Source organism: Chionomys nivalis, chromosome 2 (assembly GCF_950005125.1).
Source record: "Chionomys nivalis chromosome 2, mChiNiv1.1, whole genome shotgun sequence".
NCBI lineage: Eukaryota > Metazoa > Chordata > Mammalia > Rodentia > Cricetidae > Chionomys > Chionomys nivalis.
The window spans coordinates 74341438-74365964 of record NC_080087.1 but is presented as its reverse complement, the minus strand read 5'-3'; the positions used below and the strand labels follow the sequence as shown (position 1 = coordinate 74365964).

At 52.2% G+C, this 24527-nt stretch overlaps 1 protein-coding gene across 2 annotated transcripts in view; it reads left to right on the top strand.

Moving 5' to 3' along the window:
* Positions 1–23313, top strand: part of Bicra (BRD4 interacting chromatin remodeling complex associated protein) — a 73018-nt gene extending 49705 nt beyond the window's left edge. The window contains exons 3-15 of one of the 2 annotated variants that reach the window (XM_057761501.1): positions 49–94; positions 202–244; positions 3354–3419; positions 6793–8739; positions 9088–9264; positions 15359–15988; positions 16159–16339; positions 16570–16679; positions 18183–18244; positions 19149–19297; positions 19481–19575; positions 19765–19867; positions 21518–23313. In XM_057761501.1, coding sequence (XP_057617484.1) covers positions 54–94; positions 202–244; positions 3354–3419; positions 6793–8739; positions 9088–9264; positions 15359–15988; positions 16159–16339; positions 16570–16679; positions 18183–18244; positions 19149–19297; positions 19481–19575; positions 19765–19867; positions 21518–22623 — 4710 coding nt within the window. In that variant the 5' untranslated portion in view covers positions 49–53 and the 3' untranslated portion in view covers positions 22624–23313. Of the gene's footprint in view, positions 1–48; positions 95–201; positions 245–2189; positions 2291–3353; positions 3420–6792; positions 8740–9087; positions 9265–15358; positions 15989–16158; positions 16340–16569; positions 16680–18182; positions 18245–19148; positions 19298–19480; positions 19576–19764; positions 19868–21517 lie in introns of those variants that run through there. The other variant, XM_057761502.1, reaches the window with a different exon arrangement.
* The last annotated feature ends 1214 nt before the right edge of the window (positions 23314–24527 follow it).

Below are 24527 nucleotides of genomic sequence, written 5' to 3'. Positions count from 1 at the left end.
AATCTAATCATGTCTCCCTCACCCTCTTCCCACACCTGCCCCATCTAGTGGAAATGGATGATGAGGATGGGAGATGCTTACTAGACGTGATTTGGTGAGTAACGGGCTCCCCCCCTCCCTCCCCACTCGTCTTCCACCCCTCTCCCCTCCCTCCATTCCTCAGCCTAGCTCCTTAAGGTCTCTTTTCCCTCTCTCTTGCAGTGACCCTCAGGCCCTCAATGACTTCTTGCATGGATCCGAAAAGGTAAGTACCAGAGGCAGGGAAGGGCAATCCCTGGGCATGGGGACTGGAGGATCGGAAGGGAGAGCCAGGTTCCCTAAGACAGTAGACATTCTCTGAGGGTTTTGTCGGTGCAAGAAAGAGACCCATCCAGTCCTGTTCTCTTGCTGTGCTGTCTTCCCAGGTAACTAAGTCAGTCACCAAAAAGAAAGAATGCAAAATATCTCAATCTCAACACATATTTTAACATGGAAACAATGCTGTATTGAATATGTTTATTTAATTAAAATATGCTATATTAAAAAAAAAGGCCGGGTACACACCTTTAATCCCAGGACTTCAGAGGCAGAGGCAGGCAGATCTCTAAGTTAGAGGCTAGCCTGGTCTACATAGTAGAGCTCCAGGACAGCCAGGGCTACACAGAGACACCCTGTCTCTAAGTAAATAAACAGATACATAAGTAAATAAATAAAAGTAAATAGAAGTTATTCACTATTCACTAGGTTTTCCTTAAAAATATCAGGCATGAAATGACTAGAAAGAGAGATGGCTCTCTGGATAAGATGCCACACGTAAGCATGAGGACCTGAGTTCAGATCCCGTACCCACGTTAGAAACCAGGCGTGACCATGTGCACTGGTAGTTCCATTTCTCTGGGGAGAGGAGAAATGGGATCGCTGGGGCTTGCTGGTCACTAGCTTAGTTCCTGATTCGGCGAGAGGCCCTGTCCGAGGGGAGTAGGGCAGAGAGGTGAAGAGCAGGACATCTGGCTGTGTGTGTACAACACATACACAGATATTATTAAAGACATTAAAGAAAAACAGCCCTGGATTGAAGGGATGGCTCAGCAGTGAAGAACACTGGCTGTAGGGGGCTGGAGAGATGGCTCAGAGGTTAAGAGCATTGCCTGCTCTTCCAAAGGTCCTGAGTTCAATTCCCAGCAACCACATGGTGGCTCACAGCCATCTGTAATGGAGGCTGGTGCCCTCTTCTGGCCTGCAGGCATACACACAGACAGAATATTGTATACATAATAAATAAATAAAGATTTAAAATAAAAAAAACTTAAAAAAAAAAGAACACTGGCTGCTAGGTAGTGGTGGCCTACACCTTTAATCTCAGTACTCAGGAGGCAGAAGCAGGTGGATCTCTAAGTTTGAGGCCGGCCTGGTTTATAGACCAAGTTCCAGAACAGCCAGGGCTACACAGAAAGACTCTGTCTCAATAAAACAAACAAAGCATGCTAACTGCTCTTCCAAAGAACCCAGATTCAATTCCAAGCACCCACATGGCAGCTCACAATCGTCTGTAACTCCGATTCTAGGAGTTCCAACACACTCCTCTGGCCTTGAGAGGTACCAGGCATACATGTGATGTACAGATATACATGCAGGCAAAAACCCATACATATAAAATGACTTTTTCTTTTTTTAAATGAAAGAAAGCAAAGGCCTCCTCTAGCTGGTGCAGTCAAAGGGTCACTCTAAGGAGGTGACATTACAGGTGACTACAGTGCGGTAGCACGAGTGAAATCAAGAGAGGTGGTAAATTCAAGGGAACAGGGTTAGACTAAGGCAGAACTAACTGCAGGATGGCACTGAGTGAATTAGACTTTGGTTAGGTGATTTTTTTTATTTGATTTATTGATTGATTAATTGATTTTGAGGCGAGGTCTTTGTGTAATCCTGGCTGCCTAGAACTTAATATGTAGGTCAGGCTGGCCTTGAACTCACAGAGATCTACTTGCCTCTGCTTCCTCGATGTTGGGATTAAAGTCATGCACCACCACACAGAACAGACTTATTTATTCTGAACTTGACAGCAGTTCTTGAGGACTCAGATTTGACTCAAAGATAGGCACTATCTGGGGAATGTGGCAGTTTGGGAACCTGGGTGGAACTGTGTTTTTTTTTTCTACAGTGGTATGAGAGATTACCCCCACACGGCTACTTAGTACATATTTGTTAAGCTTTTGCAGATTTGCCACATTAGAAATCTGGGTCAGATCCCCCTGAGATCATAGCAACCTGTATGGAACAGGAGCTACAAGCATCTAGCGGCTTGTCTAAGGTCAGCTGATATACCTATCCTGACTCTCTCCTGTGGCCACTGCCAGGGCCCCTATGTCCCTTTCCCATGGGTGTCTCTCTCACACTGTTCAAATGTCCTCAGGCTCTGGCAGCTGACTTCCCTTGTCACAGGCAGCCCATGATAGAGAGCCAGGAGGAAGCCTTAATACCTTTTATGACCTAATCTCCTGAGTCACACAGACTGGAGCTGCTAAAAGCTGAGGATGTGTCTCAGATGGTAGGGTACTTGCCTGGCTTATATAAGAAGCTCTGAGCTCAGTCCCCAGCACCACATAAAATGAGGTATGGTAGGATGCACCTGTGACTAAAGCCCTGTGCAGGTAGAGACAAGAGATCGGAAGTTCAAGGCCAGTTTTAACCACCAGCAAGTTTGAGGTGGACTATATGAGAATCTGCCTTGAGGAAGGAGGGAGCCACTAATTCTAGTGTGTAATCTGAAGAGAGAAACAAATACTCCCTCTTAAAGGAGCGACATTGAAGTGCTGAACCCTCAAGAGTGCAGCGAGATAGTAGCCCAGACGATAGCACGTACAGTAGAGGGTGGCCAGGCATGGCAGTGCGTGCCATAAACCCCAGCACTCAGGAGGGCAGATAGATCTCTCTTACCTGTGCTAGGCTCATTTCAGCTGCAAAGATGCCCGAGGACTCAGCAAGTCCTGTCCCCCAGAAGGCGGGTGGCTACACAACTGTGTGTTAGATACGATGTTAGGGAGAAGGGAAGGGTTTAGTGAAAATCGTGGGACAGTGCCATGAGCAGGTGGCATTGCCACAGCCCCTGAAGGATGTGCTACCAGGACTGTGAGTTCCACGCAGGAGCACAGCATGGGTGCAAACCAAGAGGGCAAAGTCCCAAGATCAAGGCAGGCGCTTCAAGGGGGGTGGAGTCTTAGAGGCCAGGCTGGGGAAGCGCCTCTGGTGATAAGTGTGCAGCTAGCCCACACCCCCCCCCTCCTTTTTTACCTCAAACCCAAGTTGATTTCTGCTCTAGAGCCTTGTCCTGCCTTGTTCACGTTTGACCTTGGATTGGGGGGATCTCATTGCAGCTGGATAGCGATGACCTCCTGGATGCCCCCGTGGAGGCCCAAAGTGCCTTCTATGAAGGTCCTGGGGTAAGTGGTTGGCCAGTGGTGGTCTCCCACGCTGCTGGAGCAGGAGGGAGTTGCAGAGGGTGTACATGCCCTGGTTGTGTTTGCTTGCGGGGAGGGGTGTTCAGGAACCAAGCTGTCCCACCACCCTGGCCATAGAGAGGGGCAGAGGCCAGCTCTGGTGTATTTGGTAGATACCATAAGACTCTAGGAAAGGTTCCTCCCCTATGTAACTCTGAAAGTGAAGATGGGGGTATGGAGCATTGAGCCCGTCCTGTGTGCTTGTCTGTGCCAGTCCTTAATTGCTTCTGTGTGTGTGCGCTGGAGTTCACATGTTTACACATGAGGTCAGCCTCGAGTACTGTCACTTGGCAAGGCTGGGTGGCCAGCTAGTCCTGAAGACTCCCTGTCTGTATCTCTCTCCACCATGGGGATTACTGGTGCCTCTGATTTTTTTAAATTATTTTATGATTTTTATGTGTGAACATTTTGCCTGCATGATTGTCTGTACATCATGTATGCACAGTATGTGTGGTCCGGAAGAGGGTGTTGGATCTCCTAGGATTGCAGGTACAGATGACCATAAGCCACCTTGTGGGTGCTGGGGATTGAGCCCTGGTCCTCTCCATTTGTATGGGTTCTGGGGATCGAACTCAAATCATCACTTACGAGGCAAGCCATTTTCAGACTGAGCCATCTCCCCCAGTGCCTCTTTCCCTTTTCTCCTATGCCACTCTGCTGCTCCTGCCCTCCTCTTGTCTTTCCTGGTCCCTGTCGCTGTAACTGTCATTCTTTTAACATGTTACTTTATGAATAATTTTCATTGAGTTTTGTATCAACTGTAATATATTCAAAATAACCTTTTATAGCCGGGCAGTGGTGGCGCACGCCTTTAATCCCAGCACTCGGGAGGCAGAGGCAGGCGGATCTCTGTGAGTTCGAGACCAGCCTGGTCTACAAGAGCTAGTACCAGGACAGGCTCCAAAACCACAGAGAAACCCTGTCTCGAAAAACCAAAAAAAAATTAAAAAAAAAAAAATAACCTTTTATAGTAACGATCAAGTTTAGAAAAACAATGTAGATTCATAGATCCAGTTACAATGGTGACCATTCTGTCTTTATTAAGACCAACCTTCCTTCTTTCTTTTATTTATTTATGTTTTGTTTTTGTTTTTGTTTTGAGATAGGTTCCAAAGCTAAAGAGAAATCCTGTCCAGGAACTCGCTCTGTAGACCAGGCTAGCCTTGAACTCACAAAGATCTGCCTGTCTCTGTTTCCTGAGTGTTGAGATTAAAGGCAGGCATGTGCCATCACTACCCTGCCCAGACCTTTATTGAAATTTAGGTATTTTGGTTTTCTGAGACAAGGTCTCATGTGGTCCCAAACAGTCAGAAACTCACTGGGTAGCTGAGGATGACCTTCAACTTCTAATCTTTCTGCCTCTCCCCTCAGTTGTTGGGATTATGGTCATGCACCACCACACCGAGTCTGTGCTGGGAACCGAACCCAGGTTCATGCTCTCTAGGCAGGTACCATACCAGCTGAGCCACATGCCCAGCCCAGCTCTGAATCTTCCATCTAGTCAAAATCTGAGGAGGTGACATAAAACCTCGAACCTGTGTATTATATGGCCCTCTGGACTGTAAGCCTCTGAGCTGTGTTTGCCACTTTGATCCTTTGGACCATAAGTCTACTGAGCTTGTTTGCCACTGGTTGCAGTCTCGGTGAGCATGGCACCAGCCTCGGCCCCCCTCCCCCCCCGCCCCAAACCCGGCAACAGTTCGTGTGCTGTGGTCTGTCTTTCTTCCAACCCCGCTGCCTCATATTGAACTTTGGAGCCAAACAAGTTTTGTCTGTGTCATATATGATGTCACATGTGTGCCTTCCTATGGCAACCCTTGAGGGGCAGCTGGGTCATTATGCAGTGTATTACCCAGAACTCCTGGTAAAGTTTGCTCTTATAAAAATTAAAACAAAGCCGGACGGTGGTGGCGCACACCTTTAATCCCAGCACTTGGGAGACAGAGGCAGGCGGATCTCTGTGAGTTCGAGGCCAGCCTGGTCTACAAGAGCTAGTTCCAGGACAGGAACCAAAAAGCTACGGAGAAAACCTGTCTCGAAAAAAAAAAAAATTAAAACAAGGACAACAACCAGGTAGGTGTGGTTGTACATGCTAAGGTCCCAGCACTCGGGAGATTAGCAGCAAGAGGAACTAGAGTTCAAAGTCATCCATGGGGTCTAGAGAGATGCTCAGTGGTTGAGAGCACTGGCTGCTCTTGCAGAGGAGTGGGGTTTGGTTCCCAACACCCACATGGTGGCTCACAACTGTCTGTGACTCTTCCTGTTCCAGGGAGTTCGACTTTTTTCTGGCCACTATAGAAACCAGGCACATATGTGTTGTACAAACATATGCATAGGCACACATGGACATATAGAATAATCTTTAGCTGTAAGCAAGTTCAAGGCCAGTCTAGGTAACATAATGAGTTCTTATCTAGCCTGGGCAAACAAAGGTCATCCTGGGTTATAGAGCAAGTTCCAAGACAGCCAGGGCTACACAGAGAGACCCTGTCTCAATCTCCCCCTCCCAATAAGAGAAAAAAATCATTAAATACCTTGGTTTGTAGGGAGTATTGGAACTACAAATAAATATTATGGGTCTCTGTGACTATAATTTCATTTATTTATTTATTTTACTTATTTTGTGTGCACCTGTGTGTGTGCATAATCACGTGTGTGTACATGAATTTACCACAGCATTTGTGTGGAGGTCAGGGGACACCTCTCAGGAGTTGGTTCTCTCCTGCCACCTTGTGGGATCCAGGGGTTGATCTCAGGTTGTCAAGGCTGCCATTGCCTCTCTCCTCAGAGCTGTCTCATCTTCCCGACTGACTATTAAAAAAAAATGCAGGCGGCTCTCTGTGAGTTCATAGTGAGTTCCAGGTCAGCCAGGGTTACATAATGAGACTCATCTTTTTTTTAAAAAGCGTATTTTTTTAATTATTAATATGGTATGTTTGTGTGTATGACCCTTGTTAGTGATGATACATGGCTGCATGGCTTGCACGTGGAGGTCTAAGGAGAGTTTTAAGGACTCATTTGCCTCTTTCCACGCTGGGTTCCGGGGCTGGAACTCGGGTTTGAGAGATGAGTGCTCTTACCCACTGAGCAGTCTTGCTCACGTCTATCTCCAGTATTCTTATTACCTTCTGCTGGTAGGTGCAGATGGAGAAACTGGGGTCAGATTAAGCAAGCTGCAGTCAAGCACACAACCAAGCCAGGATTTGAACTGCATCCAGCCACTTTCAGATAGAAAATTGCTAAATTGTAGTGGCCTTTGACACCAAAGTGTCCCCATGTTGACCTCGGCTCTTGCCTTCTCTTGTCTGCCCTCCAGCTCCATGTGCAGGAAGCTTCTGGCAACCACCTAAACCCAGAGCCCAGCCAGCCTGCCCCCAGCGTGGACCTGGACTTCCTGGAAGATGATATCTTGGGCTCCCCTGCAGCAGGAGGAGGTGGCGGGGGCGGTGGGGGCCCAGAACAGCCCTGTGACATTCTCCAGCAGAGTCTTCAGGAGGCCAACATCACAGAACAGACCCTGGAGGCTGAGGCTGAACTGGACTTGGGCCCCTTCCAGCTGCCCACCCTACAGCCCGCCGACAATGGGACTGGTGCTACAGGGGCTCCAGGAGCCACTGCGGTGACTGCAGGAGCTCAGGCTCTCTTCCAAGGCAGTGCCGATCTGCTGGGCCTGCAAGCTCCACCCACTGTACTGACCCACCAGGCCCTGGTGCCACCCCAGGATGTGGTCAACAAGGCCCTAAGCGTTCAGCCCTTCCTGCAGCCTGTGGGCCTAGGCAATGTGACCCTTCAGCCCATTCCAGGCCTCCAGGGCCTTCCCAATGGCAGCCCTGGGGGTGCCACAGCAGCCACTTTGGGTCTGGCACCTATTCAAGTGGTGGGCCAGCCTGTCATGGCCCTTAACCCACCCACCTCCCAGCTCTTGGCAAAGCAGGTGCCTGTCAGTGGCTACTTGGCCTCGGCAGCCGGGCCCTCAGAGCCAGTGACCCTGGCGTCTGCCGGCGTGTCCCCCCAAGGGGCTGGCCTAGTAATCCAGAAAAACCTCCCAGCTGCCGTGACCACCACTCTCAATGGGAACTCAGTGTTTGCTGGGACAGGTACCGCCACTGCAACAGCCAGTGGGGCACCCTCGGGACAGCCGCTGGCGGTGGCCTCGGGCCTCAGCACGTCACCTCTGGTACAAGCACCCAATGTGATTTTACACAGAACCCCCACGCCCATCCAGCCCAAGCCTGCGGGGGTACTGCCCCCCAAACTCTACCAGCTGACACCCAAGCCCTTCACCCCCACGGGGGCAACCCTCACCATCCAGGGCGAACCAGGTACCCTGCCACAGCAACCTAAGGCCCCCCAGAACCTGACTTTCATGGCCGCAGGCAAAGCTGGCCAGAATGTGGTGCTGTCCAGCTTCCCCGCACCAGCCTTGCAGGCAAATGTATTCAAGCAACCACCGGTCACCACCACGGGGACAGCTCCACCGCAGCCCCCCGGAACCCTCAGCAAGCCCATGAGCGTCCACCTCCTCAATCAAGGCAGCAGTATCGTGATCCCAGCCCAGCACATGCTTCCTGGCCAGAACCACCAGTTCCTGCTGCCAGGCGGCCCAGCTGTTCAACTTCCCCAGTCACTCTCTGCCCTGCCTGCCAATGTGGGTGGCCAGATCCTCACGGCCGCAGCACCCCATGCAGGTGGACAGCTCATTGCCAACCCAATCCTCACTAACCAGAACCTGGCAGGCCCACTGAGTCTAGGCCCTGTGCTGGCACCCCACTCTGGGGCACACAGCGCCGCGCACATCCTCTCTGCAGCCCCCATCCAAGTGGGCCAGCCCGCCCTCTTCCAGATGCCCGTGTCTCTGGCCACTGGCAGCCTGCCCACCCAGAGCCAGCCTGCCCCCACTGGCCCTACGGCCACCACCGTCCTCCAGGGTGTCACCTTGCCCCCCAGTGCTGTGGCCATGCTCAATACCCCTGATGGGCTGGTGCAGCCCACCACCCCAGCTGCTACCACTGGGGAGGCCACGTCTGTTCTGGCAGTTCAGCCTGCCACCCAGGTGCCCCCTGCTGTCACCACATCACTGCCCCTGGGTCTCCAACAGCCACCGGCACAGCAGTCTCCACAGGCCCCTACTCCACAGGCGGCCACCCAGCCTCAGGCCACCCCTCCTCAGGCCAGCCCAGAGAAGATAGTCCTGGGACAGCCACCCCCTGCGGCCACAACGGCCATACTCACTCAGGATTCCCTCCAGATGTTCCTGCCCCAGGTATGGGGGAGCATTGGGGGGGGGGGAAGGGTTGGGTGGCAAATAGCTGAGCTGAGGGGGCTAGTGGGGGGATCTCAGGGTTGTCCACAAGGTTTGTAGGTTGTCTTGTCTGACAAATATGGGATTGACAGACCGACTGGGAATCTCAGTAAGGGAGTATGGGTGGATGAAATGATAGACAGGCAGACAGATGGAACACACAGGATAGTGGCCAGAGGTTCTGAGGTCTGCCTGCCCTGCGCCTCTTGTCTACAGTTCCTCATGAGATTGAGTGGGGGTGGCAGGCTCAGGTGGGAGCCCATGGCCTCTGCGGGGGCCTTCTGATCCTGTGTGGGTGGCCCCTTGCAGGAGAGGAGCCAGCAGCCCCTCTCTACAGAGGGTCCCCACCTCTCGGTGCCTGCCTCGGTCATAGTCAGCGCCCCGCCTCCTGCCCAAGACCCAGCCCTGGCCACACCCGTGACCAAAGGAGCTGGCCTCGGCGCTCAGACCCCCGACAGCCAGGCTTCCCCAGCTCCGGCTCCCCAGGTAGATGCGCCCTGGCAGCCTGGTGTCCTCTGCGCAGCTCCCCGCTCTGCCCTGCCTGCCTCTGTCCTGCTGCCTTGGAAATCACGCTCTCCTTTGTTCTCCACTCTCGTGTTCCCTGAATGTCTCCTGGCCACTGTGCACATCTGAGACCAGGGCCAGTGCAGGGGGAGTCCAGCTTTAGATGGGGACACAAGTCACAGAGAGTTGGGAAATGACCTCTTCCTATATTGGGTAACACAGCTCCTTTACATGTCAAAACATACTAAAGTCAGACATGATGACCCTTTCTGTAACCTGTGCTCAGGAGGTGGAGACGGGAAGGTCAGATAATACATAGGGAGTTTGTGACTAGCCTGGGCTATATGAGACCCTGTCTCCTCAGCCTCTCCTAGACAGGGCTCTTGAATTTCCTTTTGGTGTGGATGTGAGCATAACCACACATGAACACTCTGTCTTCCAGTTTTATAAAAAGCAGTAGTGTGCTGTGCCTAGGTTCACACTTGTACCGATTGTTAAACTTGACCTTGGTGGCTGTATAGTAGACCATTGTGTGGGTACATTATTTCTTTAGCTACTCTTGTCGGTGGGCTTCTAAGTCACTCCTGGCTTTGACTTGTTATGAACAAGGCCACAGACAATGACTTCATGTGGGTGGCATTTTGCAGGATGAATTGTTTTGTAATCTGGGTTTGAACTGAGCTTGGTGTGTGCTAGGCAGGCATTCTCCCACTGAGCCACACCCCCAGCCCCTCACTTGGGGGTTCTAGGCAGGGGCTCTACCACTGAGACATGCTACTGACCCCTCACTGGGGGATTCTAGACAGGGGCTCTACCATTGAGCCATGCCCCCAGCCCCTCACTGGGGGATTCTAGACAGGCATTCTCCCACTGAGCCACACCCCCAGCCCCTCACTGGGCGATTCTAGGCAGGGGCTCTACCACTGAGACATGCCACTGACCCCTCATTGGTGGGCTCTAGGCAAGCACCTGCTACTGAGATACATCACAAGCTCTTTGAACATTTTGAGAGAGTTTTGCTAAATTGTCCAGTTTAAGCCTTTCATTTATTGTCCTTCTGCCACACATAACCTAGAATAAGTTCTTTAAACTGGGTTTCCCGGTTCTAAAAGGTGTGGCTTTATATTGTGATGCTCTCTCGGCTGTCGTCTGTGGACTGTCAGTGGTCCAGCTTCTTCAGTAGTGCAGTGTGCACCCCTCTTCCTCCAGTCTCACTAGTACATTCACGGTGAACTGGAGTGCCTTGTACTCGTCTTTGAGTTGTATTTATTTTCATTGTCAATGAAATCAGGCAAGTTTTTATATTCTTAAGAGGTATTCTATGAAATTGTTTATATTCTTTGCTATTTTCAACTGATGGTTCTTGGTCGGCTTCTTGTTGATTTGTGGACACTTTTTACATGTGAGGAAAGTGGGCCTTTGCTCTCATGTGAATCGTAAGCACACGAGAGATTAAGGCAGGCTGCCCCTTTATTCTAGAGAGGCAGATCTTGAACTTGTTTTAAAAAAGAAAAAGAAGAGCCAGAGGAGGGGTGGGAATTGGAACAGAAATATATTATCCAGCAAGGGGCTGGATAGCAAAGTCAGTGTGGACTTGGTCTCCAACAGCCACAATTTTATAGACTGTCTACCATGTAAACTTGAACATGTTTCTTCTGTCTAGATTGAGGACTGGGAGGAAGGCTTAGGTTGAATCAGTGAGCTAGTGTGTCCTCCACACAGAGTAGGAATTGCTTGTGTCTGCTGTAGTCAGGACCTCCAGTGGTTGTAGGTGCACTTAGTGGTCAGAGGCAAGGCGTTGGGTTCCCTGGAGCTGAGGTTACAGGCAGTTGTGACCCACCTGGTGTGAGTGCTGGGAATAGAACCTGGGTCCTCTGGAAGAACAATAGGTGCTCTTAACCACTGAGCCAGCACTCCAGCTCTGTCCTTTTATGCTTTTTAAATGCTGACTGCAACCCATGAATGCCCCTAGCAGGCAATGCATGTAGGTGACAAGCCATGGTCTAAGGGAATTGTGGAGTTTTGGGGAGGGGAGAGTCCTGGTATCTTCTGTCACCACCTCTGGGCCCTGGGGTCTTAGGCAAGTTGCTTGTTTCTCTGTACCTCAGTTTCCTTGCCTCTCAAGTAAGGGTGATGATGACAGCAGCTACTTTACAGTGAGGATACTCATGTAAATTCATGAACGCTGTATTCTTACACATTCATGTGAGAATGTGTAACCAGGCCCGACCAACACTGAGAGCCAGGCAGCTGGGTGTGGTGGCCTATGCTTGCCAGAGGCAGGAAGACCCAGAGGTTCAAGGTTATCCTGGGTTTCACAGTGAGTCCCAGGTTGGCCTGCAGGACGTGAGACTGATAGGCAAGGCTCAAGCTCGAATCCCAGGACCTATATGGCAGAGGCAGGCAGTTTGAGCCATTCTGATCTACCTAGTGAGTTCCAGGCCAGCCTGGGCTAAATCAAGAAATAAAGAAGATGTTGGGCAGGGCGGCAGTCATGTAAAGGCTTGCTGAGGCTGGTGAACCTGCTTGCCAGCTCAACCATGTGGGCGTCTGAAGGGACAGGCCACAGCAAGCCATGATTGGCTTCCACAGTGGATAAGTAGTGAGAGCCGCTGTAGGAAGCTTCTTTTTGGCCTTGTCTCGGAAGTGACATACGATTACTTCTGGGGAATTCCTGATCACAGATACTAATCCTGGCTTGGTATGGGTGGGGTTAAATATAAGGAGGTGGGGTGGCCAGGGCTGTCTTAGAAATTGGTAGTAATTTTTTTTTATTTTACTTTTTTATTTGTATGGGTATTTTGCCTGCATATATGTATGTCTGCCACTTGTATGCCAAGTGCCGACAGAGGCCAGAGGACGGTGTCAGATTCCTTGGAAATAGAGACCGTTGTGAACTGCCATGTGGGTGCTGGGAATCAAACCCCAGTTCTCTGGAAGTGCAGTCAGTGTTCTTATGCACCAAACCACCTCACCAGCCACCATCAGTCTTTCTTGGTGTTTGTGTGTTTTTGTGGTGCAAATGCTTTGTTTTTGTTACTTGGATATTTGAGACTAGGTTGTATGTGTTATCTCTGCCCCACACTCCTGAGATTTTAGTGCAGTATGACAGCCCTGGGAAGAATTGTCTCTTTAACATTGTATCATTCCGGCAGATGTGATGCGCTTCTGTAACTGAAGCGTTCTGGAAGCGGGGGCAGGGAGGTTACTGGAAGTTTGGGGCTAGTCTAGCTTATAAAGTGAGACCTGTCTCAAAAACAAGCAAAGCAAACCCCCTTGTTTTGTACTTGTGCTGTGAGCAAAGCTAGCAGGTTTGGTGTGCACACAGAACTGCTGCTTGGTTCAGTTTTGTGCTCAATTTATTTTGTGTGCATATATTTATCTTGGGTTTTGAATTTGGGTCTGTAGGCTTGTGGACAGGTGCGGGGTCCACCGAGCCGTGTCCCCAGCACTCATAAGCCAGTTTAAACACTTGCTCAGCAATGCAGTCTTGTTTCACTTAGCTCTCCCACACCCTGTGTGGCCCATTCACTGGAAAGGTGTTCAGGGTAATGGAAGCACACTGGCTTTTCTTAGGCACCAGTACAATAATCTGCTCTTTTTACACTGGGCTATACTCTGGTTTGCCTATTGTATATATGGCCACAGTGGATATCCCTGTGAGCAAGGACTGGGATTGTCTTTCTTTTAAGGTTTATTTATTTTGAGCCGGGTGATAGTGGTACACATTTTTAATCCTAGCTCTCAGGAGGCAGAAGCAGACAGATCTCTGTGAGTTTGAGGACAACCTGGTCTAGAGATTGAGTTCCAGGATATCCAGGGCTACACAGAGAAACTCTGTCTCGAGAAACCAAAGAAAAGAAAAGAAATTTAAGTGAAACATTTTATTATTTGTGGAAAGATTGAGTAAACCAATCAAAAATAATCTGAAAGGGAGCTGGCAGCCGTCTGTGACTCCAGTCTTAGGGGCTCCAGTGCCCTTTTCTGGCCTCTGTGGGCCAGACATATATGCAGGTAAAACATATATATTCATAAAATAAAAATTAAAAAAAAAAACCTTAAAGGATATCAGCACAGCTCTGCCCTGCCTTGCAGGTAGATACTAAAGCTCCACCCCCATCCTCCTACCCCTTCCAAATTTTCTGTGTTGCCTGCTCTTGGAGAAGGAACAACTGAGTTAAAGGTTTGTTTTGTTTTGTTTAGCTAAGGATGACCTTGAACTCCTGATCCTCTTGCCTTAGCTGCCTTCACAGCCCTTCAGCCACTGTGCCAGGTTGAAGTAGTATTGGGGATCAAACCCAAGTTTTTGTACATAGTGGACAGACACACTACCAACTGAGGCCATTCCCGACAGAATGAAGCTTTGAAATCACCAGAGCGAGCTGCCTTCTGCAGGATTGTCGGAGGATGGTCCCTTTTACTGTGTGGCAGGCCCAGATCTGTTACTCTGCCCTCTGCCAAGAGCTGGCAGTGCTGTAGGGATGGCGAGGCTGGTTGCTTGGTCTAGTTTGTTTTAAGTGTATTTTACTTCTTAGTTGCCAAAAGTTAATCAGAGCTGAGCTTGGAAGGGTTGTTCAAAATGTCCCGGATTTAGGGGCCAGATGCTGGGGGTCTCCCACCAGGCAGTAATGCTGAATGAACTACAGATTGTGTCAGTGTAGAGCAGTGGTTGTTAACATCTGGGTCCTGACCCCTTTGTGGGGGGCGAGCAAACACGGGTTGCCTGAGACCATTGAAAACACAGATATTAGATTACAGTTCATAGCTAGCGAAAGGACAGTTATGAAGTAGTAATGACAGTCGTGTCGTGGTTAGGGGTCATCACAACACGAGGAACTGTATTGAAGGGTCGCAGCACTGGGAAGGTTGGGGACTGCTATTACTGGTGTAGTGTGAGGAGCCCCCAGGTTCTCTGGTCTCGGGTCTTTGTGTGTGTGCCCACGTGCATGTCACAGATGATGTGCGGCGTGCAGAGGTGGTTGTGGGAGATGGTTGTCTCCTACCATGTGGGCTCTGGGCATCGGACTCAGGTCCTCAGACTTGACAGCAGGTCTTGACCTGCTGAGCTATCTTGCCAGCCCAATGTCTCAGGTGGTAAAGGCTTCAAGAAGGGTGGCAGCCGCACAGGGACCTACACTCAAGCCCCACATCTTGTTGGTGGCAGACTCCCTCTGCATCTGCCAGCTCTACCCACTTACCCTCGTCGTGAGGCATCCCATTATCCAGTACTGTGGCCAGCTCATTGCTCTAGGACAGTGTCAAGGTGCCGGCCACAGCTTGGGTACACAGCTGGCACTCACTGGTTGCACAGTGCCTACTATGGTCATGACTTGAGGATATTCCTGAGGGGCAAAACTGGCCGAGACCTGCTTAGGTGGAAGGACAGTCAGTGCACATGGGTGCAGGATGCAGGCTGGATGGTGTGGGTGACTTGGCACTGTCTAGAACGGCCACACATATACAAAAGTGGACATAGGTCAGGGGCACACTGAGAGACAGGCAGCAGAATAGTGCCCAGAACACACCACCCACACACCCATTTCCCATGGTTGGCCACTTCCTATTGCCCTCTTGTCCTTGCTGCTGAGTCCTGAAGCCTCCCACACTGGCCAGCAGCCACATACCCCGAGTGTTGTCTGTGTAATGTCATGCGGGCAGCTCCCTGTGCTGTGCTCCTCCTGCCTCCTGCTCGGCAGCTTGTGGTGCTCCTCCCAGTGTTCCCTGCCACTGCTTCCTCTGCTGCTGCCCACCTGTGCACCCTGCAGGGCTTGCCTTGGTCTGCTGGGTGGGGGGTGCACAGGGGAGATCAGAGAGTTGAGTAGGGTGGGGGCATGTGGCGACAGAGGGGTGGGTAGGAGAGAATGCACGGGTGGCCGGGTGAAGCGAGGTGCTGAGAAAGGCGAGCGGTGGCAGTGGGGTCCTGCCTCCAACAGGACTGGAGTAGGCGGAGAATGGAGCCTTTGAGTGGGATGGTTGAGGGCTGGGTGAGGGGGGCCTGGGGTTACAGTGTCTTGGGAGAGCGGAAGCCAAGGCTGATCTGAGCCTGTCTCTGCCTCTGTCTCCCTTTTTTGCACAGATCCCTGCAGCTGCTCCACTAAAAGCCCCTGGCCCTGCCTCCTCCCCATCACTACCTCACCAGGCTCCCCTGGGAGACAGTCCCCACATGCCCTCCCCACACCCTGCCAGGCCCCCTTCCCGCCCACCGTCAAGACCCCACTCACGCCCTCCTTCCCAGCCACAGAGCCTGACTTGCCAACCCTTGGAACCTACCTTGCACCCCTGTCCTCCTCCCCAGGGTTCCTCAGCTAGTATCTTTGTCATCCAGAATCAATTGGGTGCCCCACCACCAGCTGGCACCCCAGGCCCCACGGCCCCAGGCCCATCCCAGCCCCCTCTGCGACCCCCATCCCAGCCCCCTGAGGGTCCACTGCCCTCAACCCCCCACCTCCCTCCTGCCTCTACCCCCTCCACTGTGGCCTCCTCCTCTGAGCCTTCTACCAGGTTGCCGGTCCCCACACCCCCTGACTTCCAGCCCCAGTTCCCACCGGGTCAGGGACCCCGTAAGTCCCCCACTCCGCCACCAGCCCTCCACATGGTCCCTGAGCCCACAGCACCCCCTCCACCACCACCTCGGGCCTTCCAGATGGTAACTGCCCCCTTTCCTGCGTTGCCCCAGCCAAAAGCACTTCTGGAAAGATTTCACCAGGTAACCATCAGTAGGGACACTAACTCCCCCAACTTCCCAAACTGGCCCCCTGCCCTGCCCTGCCCTGCCCTGCCCTGCCCTGCCCTGCCCTGCCTACAATGTGTCCGTGTGCATCTGGCTACCCTATTGCCATCCCATGCCCCACCCCTCAGCCACCTGTCCTTCCTCAGGTGCCATCTGGGATTGTCCTCCAGAATAAGGCTGGAGGCACCCCCGCCACCCCACAGACGTCTACCACCCTGGGGCCCCTCTCCAGTCCTACTGCCTCTGTGCTAGTCAGCGGACAGGCACCACCTGGGGCTCCTGTCGCCTCCAGCCATGCCCCTGCCGCCACATCTATGGCAACCCCAGGTAGGGAGAGGAGCCTGCCTAGGCAAAGGGATCAGGTAGAACTGCCGTGTACCAGAGCCCAGGGTGTCGCCCTACCCTCCTGGCACCAACCAGTCGAGGAAGGAGGGCAGACTGCCCAGGTATTGGGAATGAGGCATTGGTGGGAGGGCTGTGGGATGGGAAGGGTGCTCAAATGGAGGAAGGGCCTTCATGCTGGGGACCCCGGGTCCTCTCCCTTGCTCCCCCCCTAGGTCTCCCTCCTTTACTTCCTGCCGAAAACAAAGCTTTTGCCAGCAACCTTCCAACCCTGAGTGTGGCCAAAGCTGCTGTGTCTGGGCCAGGGAAACCCCCAGCGCTGCAGGTAAGGAGCCTCAGAGCAACTAGGGATCAAAGAGTGAGCTAGCAAGAGATGGACATAGGACACGGGGCAAGGGCTGCTTAGGTGGTGAGGAAAGCTAGCTAGGGGCAGGAGTATGTGGACCTCTGCAGGATCAGAGGTGAAGCACCAATACAGCAGTTTAGATGTGGGCGGTTCAGTGGCTGGGGGCGTGGCTCAGTGGCAGAGCCCCTGCCTAGAATTCCCCGGTGAGGGGCTTGGGGCGTGGCTCAGTGGTAGAGCCCCTGCCTAGAATCCCCCAGTGATGGGCTTGGGGTGTGGCTTGAGGATGGAGCACTGACTTGCACAAACCTGGATTTTGGTAAAGAAGTTTTGACAGACCAATTATCTCAAACTAAGTATATGGAAACTAGATTCACTAGAAGGAGAGAGGAAATGGAGACGAGGGAGGATATTATTAATCACGGTGAAATTAAAAAGTCAACATAGGAGACCTCCGTGAGCTGGTACAGAGAGGACACGGGGGGGGGGCAGCAAGAGCTTGGACCTATTTGCTAATACTCTTTCCCCATAACCTAGGCCACATCTCCCAAGCAGGTTTCCTCCCTTCCTCTCTGTTTTAGTTGAGGCAGAAACTCTCTTTGTAGTCCTGACTGGTCTGAAGTTCAGTGTGTAAACCAGGCTGGTCTTGACCCCATACGCATCTTCCTACCCCGCTCCTTGGTTCTGAAATGGGGTCTCTGTCCAAGACTGGCCATAAACTCACAAACATCCAGCTCCGTGGTTTTTTGAGATGGGTCTCTGTTTGCTCTCTGTTGCTATGATAAGACAGTAACCAGCCAGGTGGTAGTAGTGTACACCTTTAATTCCAGCACTCAGGAGACACAGGAAGGTGGATCTCTTGAGTTCAAGGCAAGCCTGGTCTACAAAGTGAGTTTCAGGACATCCAGAGCTACACAGAGAAACCCTGTCTCCAAAAATCAAAAACCAAAACAAAAGACTGTAATCATAAGCAGCTTAGGAGAGGGATGGGTTTATTTGACTTATTCTTTCAGATCACAACCTATCATTGAGGGAAGCCAGGGCAGGAACTGGAGCACAGACCATGGGGGAATGGTCCTTCACTGGCTCACTCACTGGCTTCATCGTTCATGGGTTTATTTTCTTGCTAGGCTAGCTTTCTTCCGAAGCTTGGGGTCACCTGCCTAGGAAATGTTGCCACCCACAGAAGGCTGGGCCCTCTTGTATCAGTTAATCAAGATAATTCCCCAAAGAGCAGACATCAGTTGAGGCTTCTCTCGGGTGACTCTAGGCTGTTTCAAGTTACAGCTCGGGCTAACCAGGACACAGGCATATGACAGCACACCTGGCTTTCCCTACCAGGTTTCTCTTGATGGGCAGGGATGCTGTAGCTGGTGCCAGCTCCCTTTACCATCTACGTCCGTGGCTAGATGGGGGACATAGACTGAGGAGACCTAGAAGTCTTCCTCCGGCGGCACCTGTCACTCACCTGTCTTCCTTCCGCAGTATGACAGCAAGTTGTGTAGCCTGAAGAAACAGCCCCTCCTGCAACCCAGCAAAGAAGCCTGGTGAGTGACAGCCACCTGCCCCGACCTCTACAGAGCCCCAGCTCCAACTCTCCCGAGCTGTGTGCATTCCCTTTTGACCTCAGTTTCCCTTCTGCTAAGGGAACAATGGCGGGCTGCTTACTTCAAGAGGCTGCAGTGCACCAGGCCCTGGCTTCCATCCACAGTTTGATGTCAGTGCTGTTGCTGTTTCTGTAGCCTGTCAGATGTGGTGGAGACGAGCCGGGGTGTCCGGATGGGCCCGTGGGTTAAGTGCACATAACTTTAAGGGTCAGGGAAGATAGGGAACCATGTTTTGAGTGAGTCAGGTAAATTGAATAGGTGGCCACCTGTTGGTGAGAGCAGGCAGGCTGTTTGAGAACTCAGAGGCCTGAGTGGTGTTTGCTAACAAAGAGAGGAGAGCAGGAGATCTGCCCCATGGTGTAGAGGGCTGCTCGCTCATCAAGGCTTGTCTGGTGGGGCACGTGGTCATGTGATCGGGAAACCCAACCCGTTGTAGTAGGGATTCTGTAGAAAACCGCAGCTGGGAAATAAAACAGGTACTTATAATCTAACACCCTCCTAGGCAGCCCCACCCTACAGAGGCAGTGGAGCGGTCCTGCCCCCTGGTGGCAGGAGACAGAGCAGCATGGATCTGAAGGTTCCCACCTAACTCTCAACCCCTCCCTCTCTCCTTTGGATCCTCTAAGCAAGAGTGACATCCCCTCACTTTCCCAGGCTTCTCTTTCCTCTTCTGTCACCTGTTAACTTTGTCCACGGCCAGGGAAGCCATGAGACAAGTGGGCGCAGGGAGCCAGGTTGGCACCACCCTCCTTTGCAGTCTGAATTTATCATGGGGCTGAGGTTCAGGATCAGTTTCTCTGGCCCTCACCCCAGCTCTGTGTATGTGGTCTAACCCCACCCCCAGCTTCCTGGAGCATCTGCACAAACATCAGGGTTCCGTCCTGCACCCCGATTACAAGACAGCCTTTCCCTCCTTTGAGGACGCCCTCCATCGCCTCCTGCCCTACCACGTCTACCAGGGTGCCCTCCCCTCCCCCAACGACTACCACAAAGGTGAGGCCTCCCCACTGCTCTCCTCCCACGTCCCCAAGTGCCCCCAGCTCAGCCACCAGCCCTTGGTGTTCAGGCCACAGAGCATGAAGTAGGGTGAGCATTGTACGCTCGGCCACAGGCGCCTTGTGCCGTCCACTCATCCCCTGATCCATCTCCTAACCTGTATGACTTTTCTCCCTTCAGTGGATGAAGAATTTGAGACTGTCTCCACGCAGCTCCTCAAACGCACCCAGGCCATGCTCAATAAATACCGGCTTTTGCTTTTGGAAGAGTCCCGGGTAGGATTTTCAAGCTGCTGGGGTCCCTTCCCTGCTGTGAACTGTCCTTGCCTTGTTCTGGACAGGAGTGGGTGGTCTCCCCTTAGCTGGGAGGGGGGTAGATGGTCTGAGCCTGACCAGTTACATCCTGCCAGGGCCTTCTCTTCCCTAACTTGCTTTTCCTGTGTCCTTTATATCACCCCGCCACAGAGAGTCAGTCCTTCCGCAGAGATGGTTATGATCGACCGAATGTTCATTCAAGAGGAGAAGACCACCCTTGCCTTGGATAAGCAGCTCGCCAAGGAGAAGCCTGGTGAGAGGGGAGGGATGGGGAGAGCATCCCCCCCATCTGTCATGCACCTCGATGCTGGGATTCTCAGCAAGCAACCTGACGTGCATGGGGTGCACGGGGAAGACAGAGGCAGAAGGATCTCTGGGTTTGTGTACAGCCTAGTCTAAAAACAAAACAAAACCAAATCCAAGGATTGTGTTGAGTGGCCTTACCTTTCTTAGCCACCAGGGGGCACACGAGCCCCTCCTTCCCTTGCTATAGCTCCCTGTGAGTTTCCACCCTAGAAGCGGGGAGGAGGGGCGTTTCTGCCAGCCTAGGCTGATGCAGAAGCAGGAGAGAAGAGCCAGGGTTGAGGCACACAAGCAAGGTTCCTGCCACACCCACTCTGTGCCCATTCTTTGCTTGCACCCCCCTAAGAACGAGGCTTTCCTCTTCCTTTTTGCACTTTAAGCATCCTATAAGCTTTGTCCTTTAAGGAAAGCATGTGTCCACACCCCAGCCCCTTGCTTTTCCAAAATTCTCCTTCAGCCTTGTCCTACATTCAAGTACCATTATTCTCTTGAAAAAAATCCATCATTCTGCTTCCCCCTGCCCCAGCCCTAGGCCTTGCTGTGTACTCACAGGAGTCAGGCACTAGTGTGTAATCTTTCTGAACCCTTTGAGGTCTGTTCTGGAGCTCTCTGCCTTTAGAAAGGATGTGTGTCTCCTGAGTATCCCTAGTGAGTCTGGGAAGGACCCTGTGATCCCCACATAAGAATGTCTGTAACAAGTCTGATGGGCGACATGGGGTAAATCAGAGCCATAAGCAAGCAGCCAGGGGCCAGGAGCGTGCCTTATGGGGACACGTATGCCTAGCCCATAAGAAGACAAGGAAGTCACCCTGGAGCATTTGTTTGTCTTTGAGGTTAGCACCTCCAAAGTGTTTAAACTTCGGGCTGGGAGCATGCTAGGCTAGGACTGAACTGCTGAGCCACGCACGCCCCAACTCCTCACTGTGGGATTCTAGGCAGGAGCGCTACCACTGAACCACTCCCCAACCCTCTTTTGTTTTATTTTTACCTTCAATTTTTTAGAGATAGGGTCTCACTGAGCACCCAGACTTGCCCAGGCTGGCCTTTGTACTCAGATCCTCCTGCCTCAGGCTCCTGAGTAGCCGGAATGACCGACGTGGACCATGTAGGCCACTACCCTTTGTCTGGAGCTGTGCTTGTTTAAATCCTTACTGTTTGTCTTACACACGTGACCCTGGGAGGGCAGTGAAGCTTTAGGCAGGGCTTGGGAGTCATTGATAAAGGAAGCCTGCAGTGTGGGGTGACCCAAGGATCTGCTCATCTAGACCAGCAGTTCTCAGCCTTCCTAACGCTGCCACCCTTTAGTTTTAATACACTTCCTCTTGTGGTGGTGGACCCCAACTATACAATTATTTTCATTGCTATTCCATAACTGTAATTTTGCTACTGTTATGTGTCATCTGTAAATATCTGATATGCAGGATGTCTGCTATGCAACCCCTGTGAAAGGGTTGTCTGACTCCTAAGGAGGTCCCAACCTACATGTTGAGAACGGCTAGTCTAGACTCATCCTGGACCTGAAGATAAGATATTCAATATACAAGTACCTCTCTCAGCTTACCTACTAACCCTGAGGGTTTTCTCTGTCCCAACTCCACAGACGAGTACGTGTCTTCCTCCCGCTCCCTTGGCTTCCCTGTCCCAGTGTCTTCCGAGGGTCACCGGCTCCCCAGCCATGGCCCATCATCCTCATCTTCCACATCCGGAACCTCTGCCCAGCCCCCTCCTCACCCGCCCACCAAGCTAGTGATCCGGCACGGCGGGGCTGGTGGCTCCCCTTCGGTGACCTGGGCCCGAACATCATCTTCCTTGTCATCAACATCCTCATCCTCATCCTCTGCCACCTCATCCTTGGACGCAGATGAGGATGGCCCCATGCCCTCTCGCAACCGGCCACCCATCAAGACCTATGAGGCCCGCAGCCGCATCGGCCTCAAACTCAAGATCAAGCAGGAGGCGGGGCTCAGCAAGGTGGTGCACAACACTGCACTGGACCCTGTGCACCAGCCCTTGCCTGTACCTGCACCTGCGAAAGGGGCGGAGCCTCCGCCGCGCTCAGCTCTGCCCTCACTCCCTCCTGCCACGCAGGCACAGATGAATGGCACTCTGGACCATCCCCCGCCCGCAGCACGCAAACCCACAGTGCCTGCGCCCTGCCCACGTCTACCATTGCGCAAGACCTACCGTGAGAATGTGGGTGACCCAGGTACTGCCGAGGGTACGCAGGGACGGCCGCGGGGTGCAAGCAGCCCGACCTCGCTACCTGCCAAGGTGGATGAGGCTACCAGTGGGCTGATTCGCGAGCTGGCTGCGGTGGAGGACGAACTGTATCAGCGTGTTTTGAAGGGCGGCCCACCACCCCAAGAAACCCCAACCTCCACCACCAGCCAGGGCCCCACCGAACCCAGCTGGGAAGCACCTGCACTGCCCCCGGCCAAACGACGCAAGTCCGAGTCCCCTGATGTGGACCAGGCCAGCTTCTCTAGTGACAGCCCGCAGGACGATACGCTCACTGAGCATTTGCAGAGCGCCATCGACAGCATCCTTAACCTGCAACAGGCCCCTGGCCGGACACCCGCAGCTCCCTACCCCCATACAGGGCCCATGCCTGGCAACCCCACATCCCCAACACCCCTGCACAGGCCAGACGCCTTTCCACCATCCAGTCACAACGGTGGCCTCGGTGCCAGGACGTTGAACAGATAACACTGGGCTGCTCCTGCGGCCCCTGTCAGGTGCTCCCAACCCCACCTCCAGGGGAGCAGCCTGGCAGCCGACCTCCACCTCTAAGGGGACACTAAACCAGTCCCCGACAATTCTTGCCTAAGTTATTTGAGTCACAAAGGCCTCGCCACCCTCCTGCTTCCACGTTGGCTAGAGAATTGGGATGGGGCGTGGGCTTTCTAGGGGAGGGGGGTTCTGTTGCAATGTACAATGTCCCCCTGGCACAGGCCAGGGGATAAGAGTGAGTGTTTCCCAGGACTGGGCTACTGGGTTGACGCTCTGGTAACACCTGAATACCAGGCCTTATCTGATTGGCTTTATGGATCGCTGTCCAGGGCACTCAGAGCTGTGAGAGACCTTCAGACAGGCTCGGCTCACTTCCCGTTCCCTGCAGAGCCTGGAAAATTAGGAAGCGAGGACTCAAGCCAGTGTCCCAGAGTACCTGCGTCCCATCCATACATGCACATGCCAGAGTCATCCTGCGTGTGTACATGCAGGAGAGAGTAAGAGAGATTCCCACCACCCCCATCCCTCCCGAGGAACAAGACACGGGGCTTCCTCCTCCCAAGCTGTCTTCCCTGTATCCTTCTGGCCTCCAGCCCACCATGCCACGTTTTGAAATCTTGGAGACAAAACTAGTACTGTAAGATAAAGATTTTTTTTTGTACTGTATTTATTGTGTATAACGATTTTTTTAAGGGAAAATTCTGTACATCTAGAACTCTTGTAAATTAAAAGCTGATCCTTTTTTTTTAAGACTGTACTCAGGCCCCCTCCGGCCCTTGTTGCTTTTGGGTGTTTTATTTTGGGATTGGTGTTGGTGGGTTGGGACCAAGCCGACAGAGAGGAATTTCATATGTTGGTTGAGTGTCCAGTGGGTCCTAGGCCATGTTCTAAGCCCCGTGGGGCCTGTGAGATGGCTTAATAGATGCAGCACCCTCCAGGACTCAATTTTGGTTGCTGACACTTGACTTGAGAAGGAAAGTGCTGACCCCCCACGCTGTTCTCTCACCACTACATCTGTGCAGTGGCATACATGCCCACACACAAATAAATGTAAGGGGACTTGGGCTTTTTTTGTTTGTTTCTTTCGGTTTTTTTGTTAACTAGAAGGTAGTTTGGAAGTCCCTGCCTCTGAAACCAATACTGTCTGTTCTTACGTTACCCAGTTATGTACTTTGGGCTTTGCCTGAAATGCTCTGAACCTTGGGAAACATGGCATTGGGACCCTCACAGTCTAGGGTCAGTGTTCTCAACCATCCGTGCAGCACCTTGTTTCAGACAGTTTACTGTTCAAAGACATTTATGGGGCTGCAGAGATGCCTCCGTGGTTAAGAGCGCTTACTGCTCTTGCAGAGGGCTAGGTTTGGTTCCCAGCAGCCGGATGGGTGCTCACAACTCTAGTACCAGAGATATGACGGCCTCTTCTGGTCCCTTGGATTCCTGTACACGTTACACAGAAATCACATGGGCACACACATAGACACATAAACAAATCTTAAAGACACTTAGGAGTTCTGGTCATCCCAGCCCTTCAGAGGTGGAATTAGATGTTCAAGGTTATTCTCAATGACCTGGGGCTGGGAGGGCAAGGTTAGCCTGGGCTATACAAGACCTCTCAAAGCACAAATAAATGGGAGGTTTTTTTTGTTGTTGTTGTTTTTTGTTTGTTTTGTTTTGTTTTGTTTTTTCGAGACAGGGTTTCTCTGTGGCTTTGGAGCCTGTCCTGGAACTAGCTCCTGTAGACCAGGCTGGTCTCGAACTCACAGAGATCCGCCTGCCTCTGCCTCCCAAGTGCTGGGATTAAAGGCGTGCGCCACCACCGCCCGGCTAAATGGGAGTTTAAGAGATGGCTCAGCACTTAAAAGCACTGGCTGCTCTTGTGG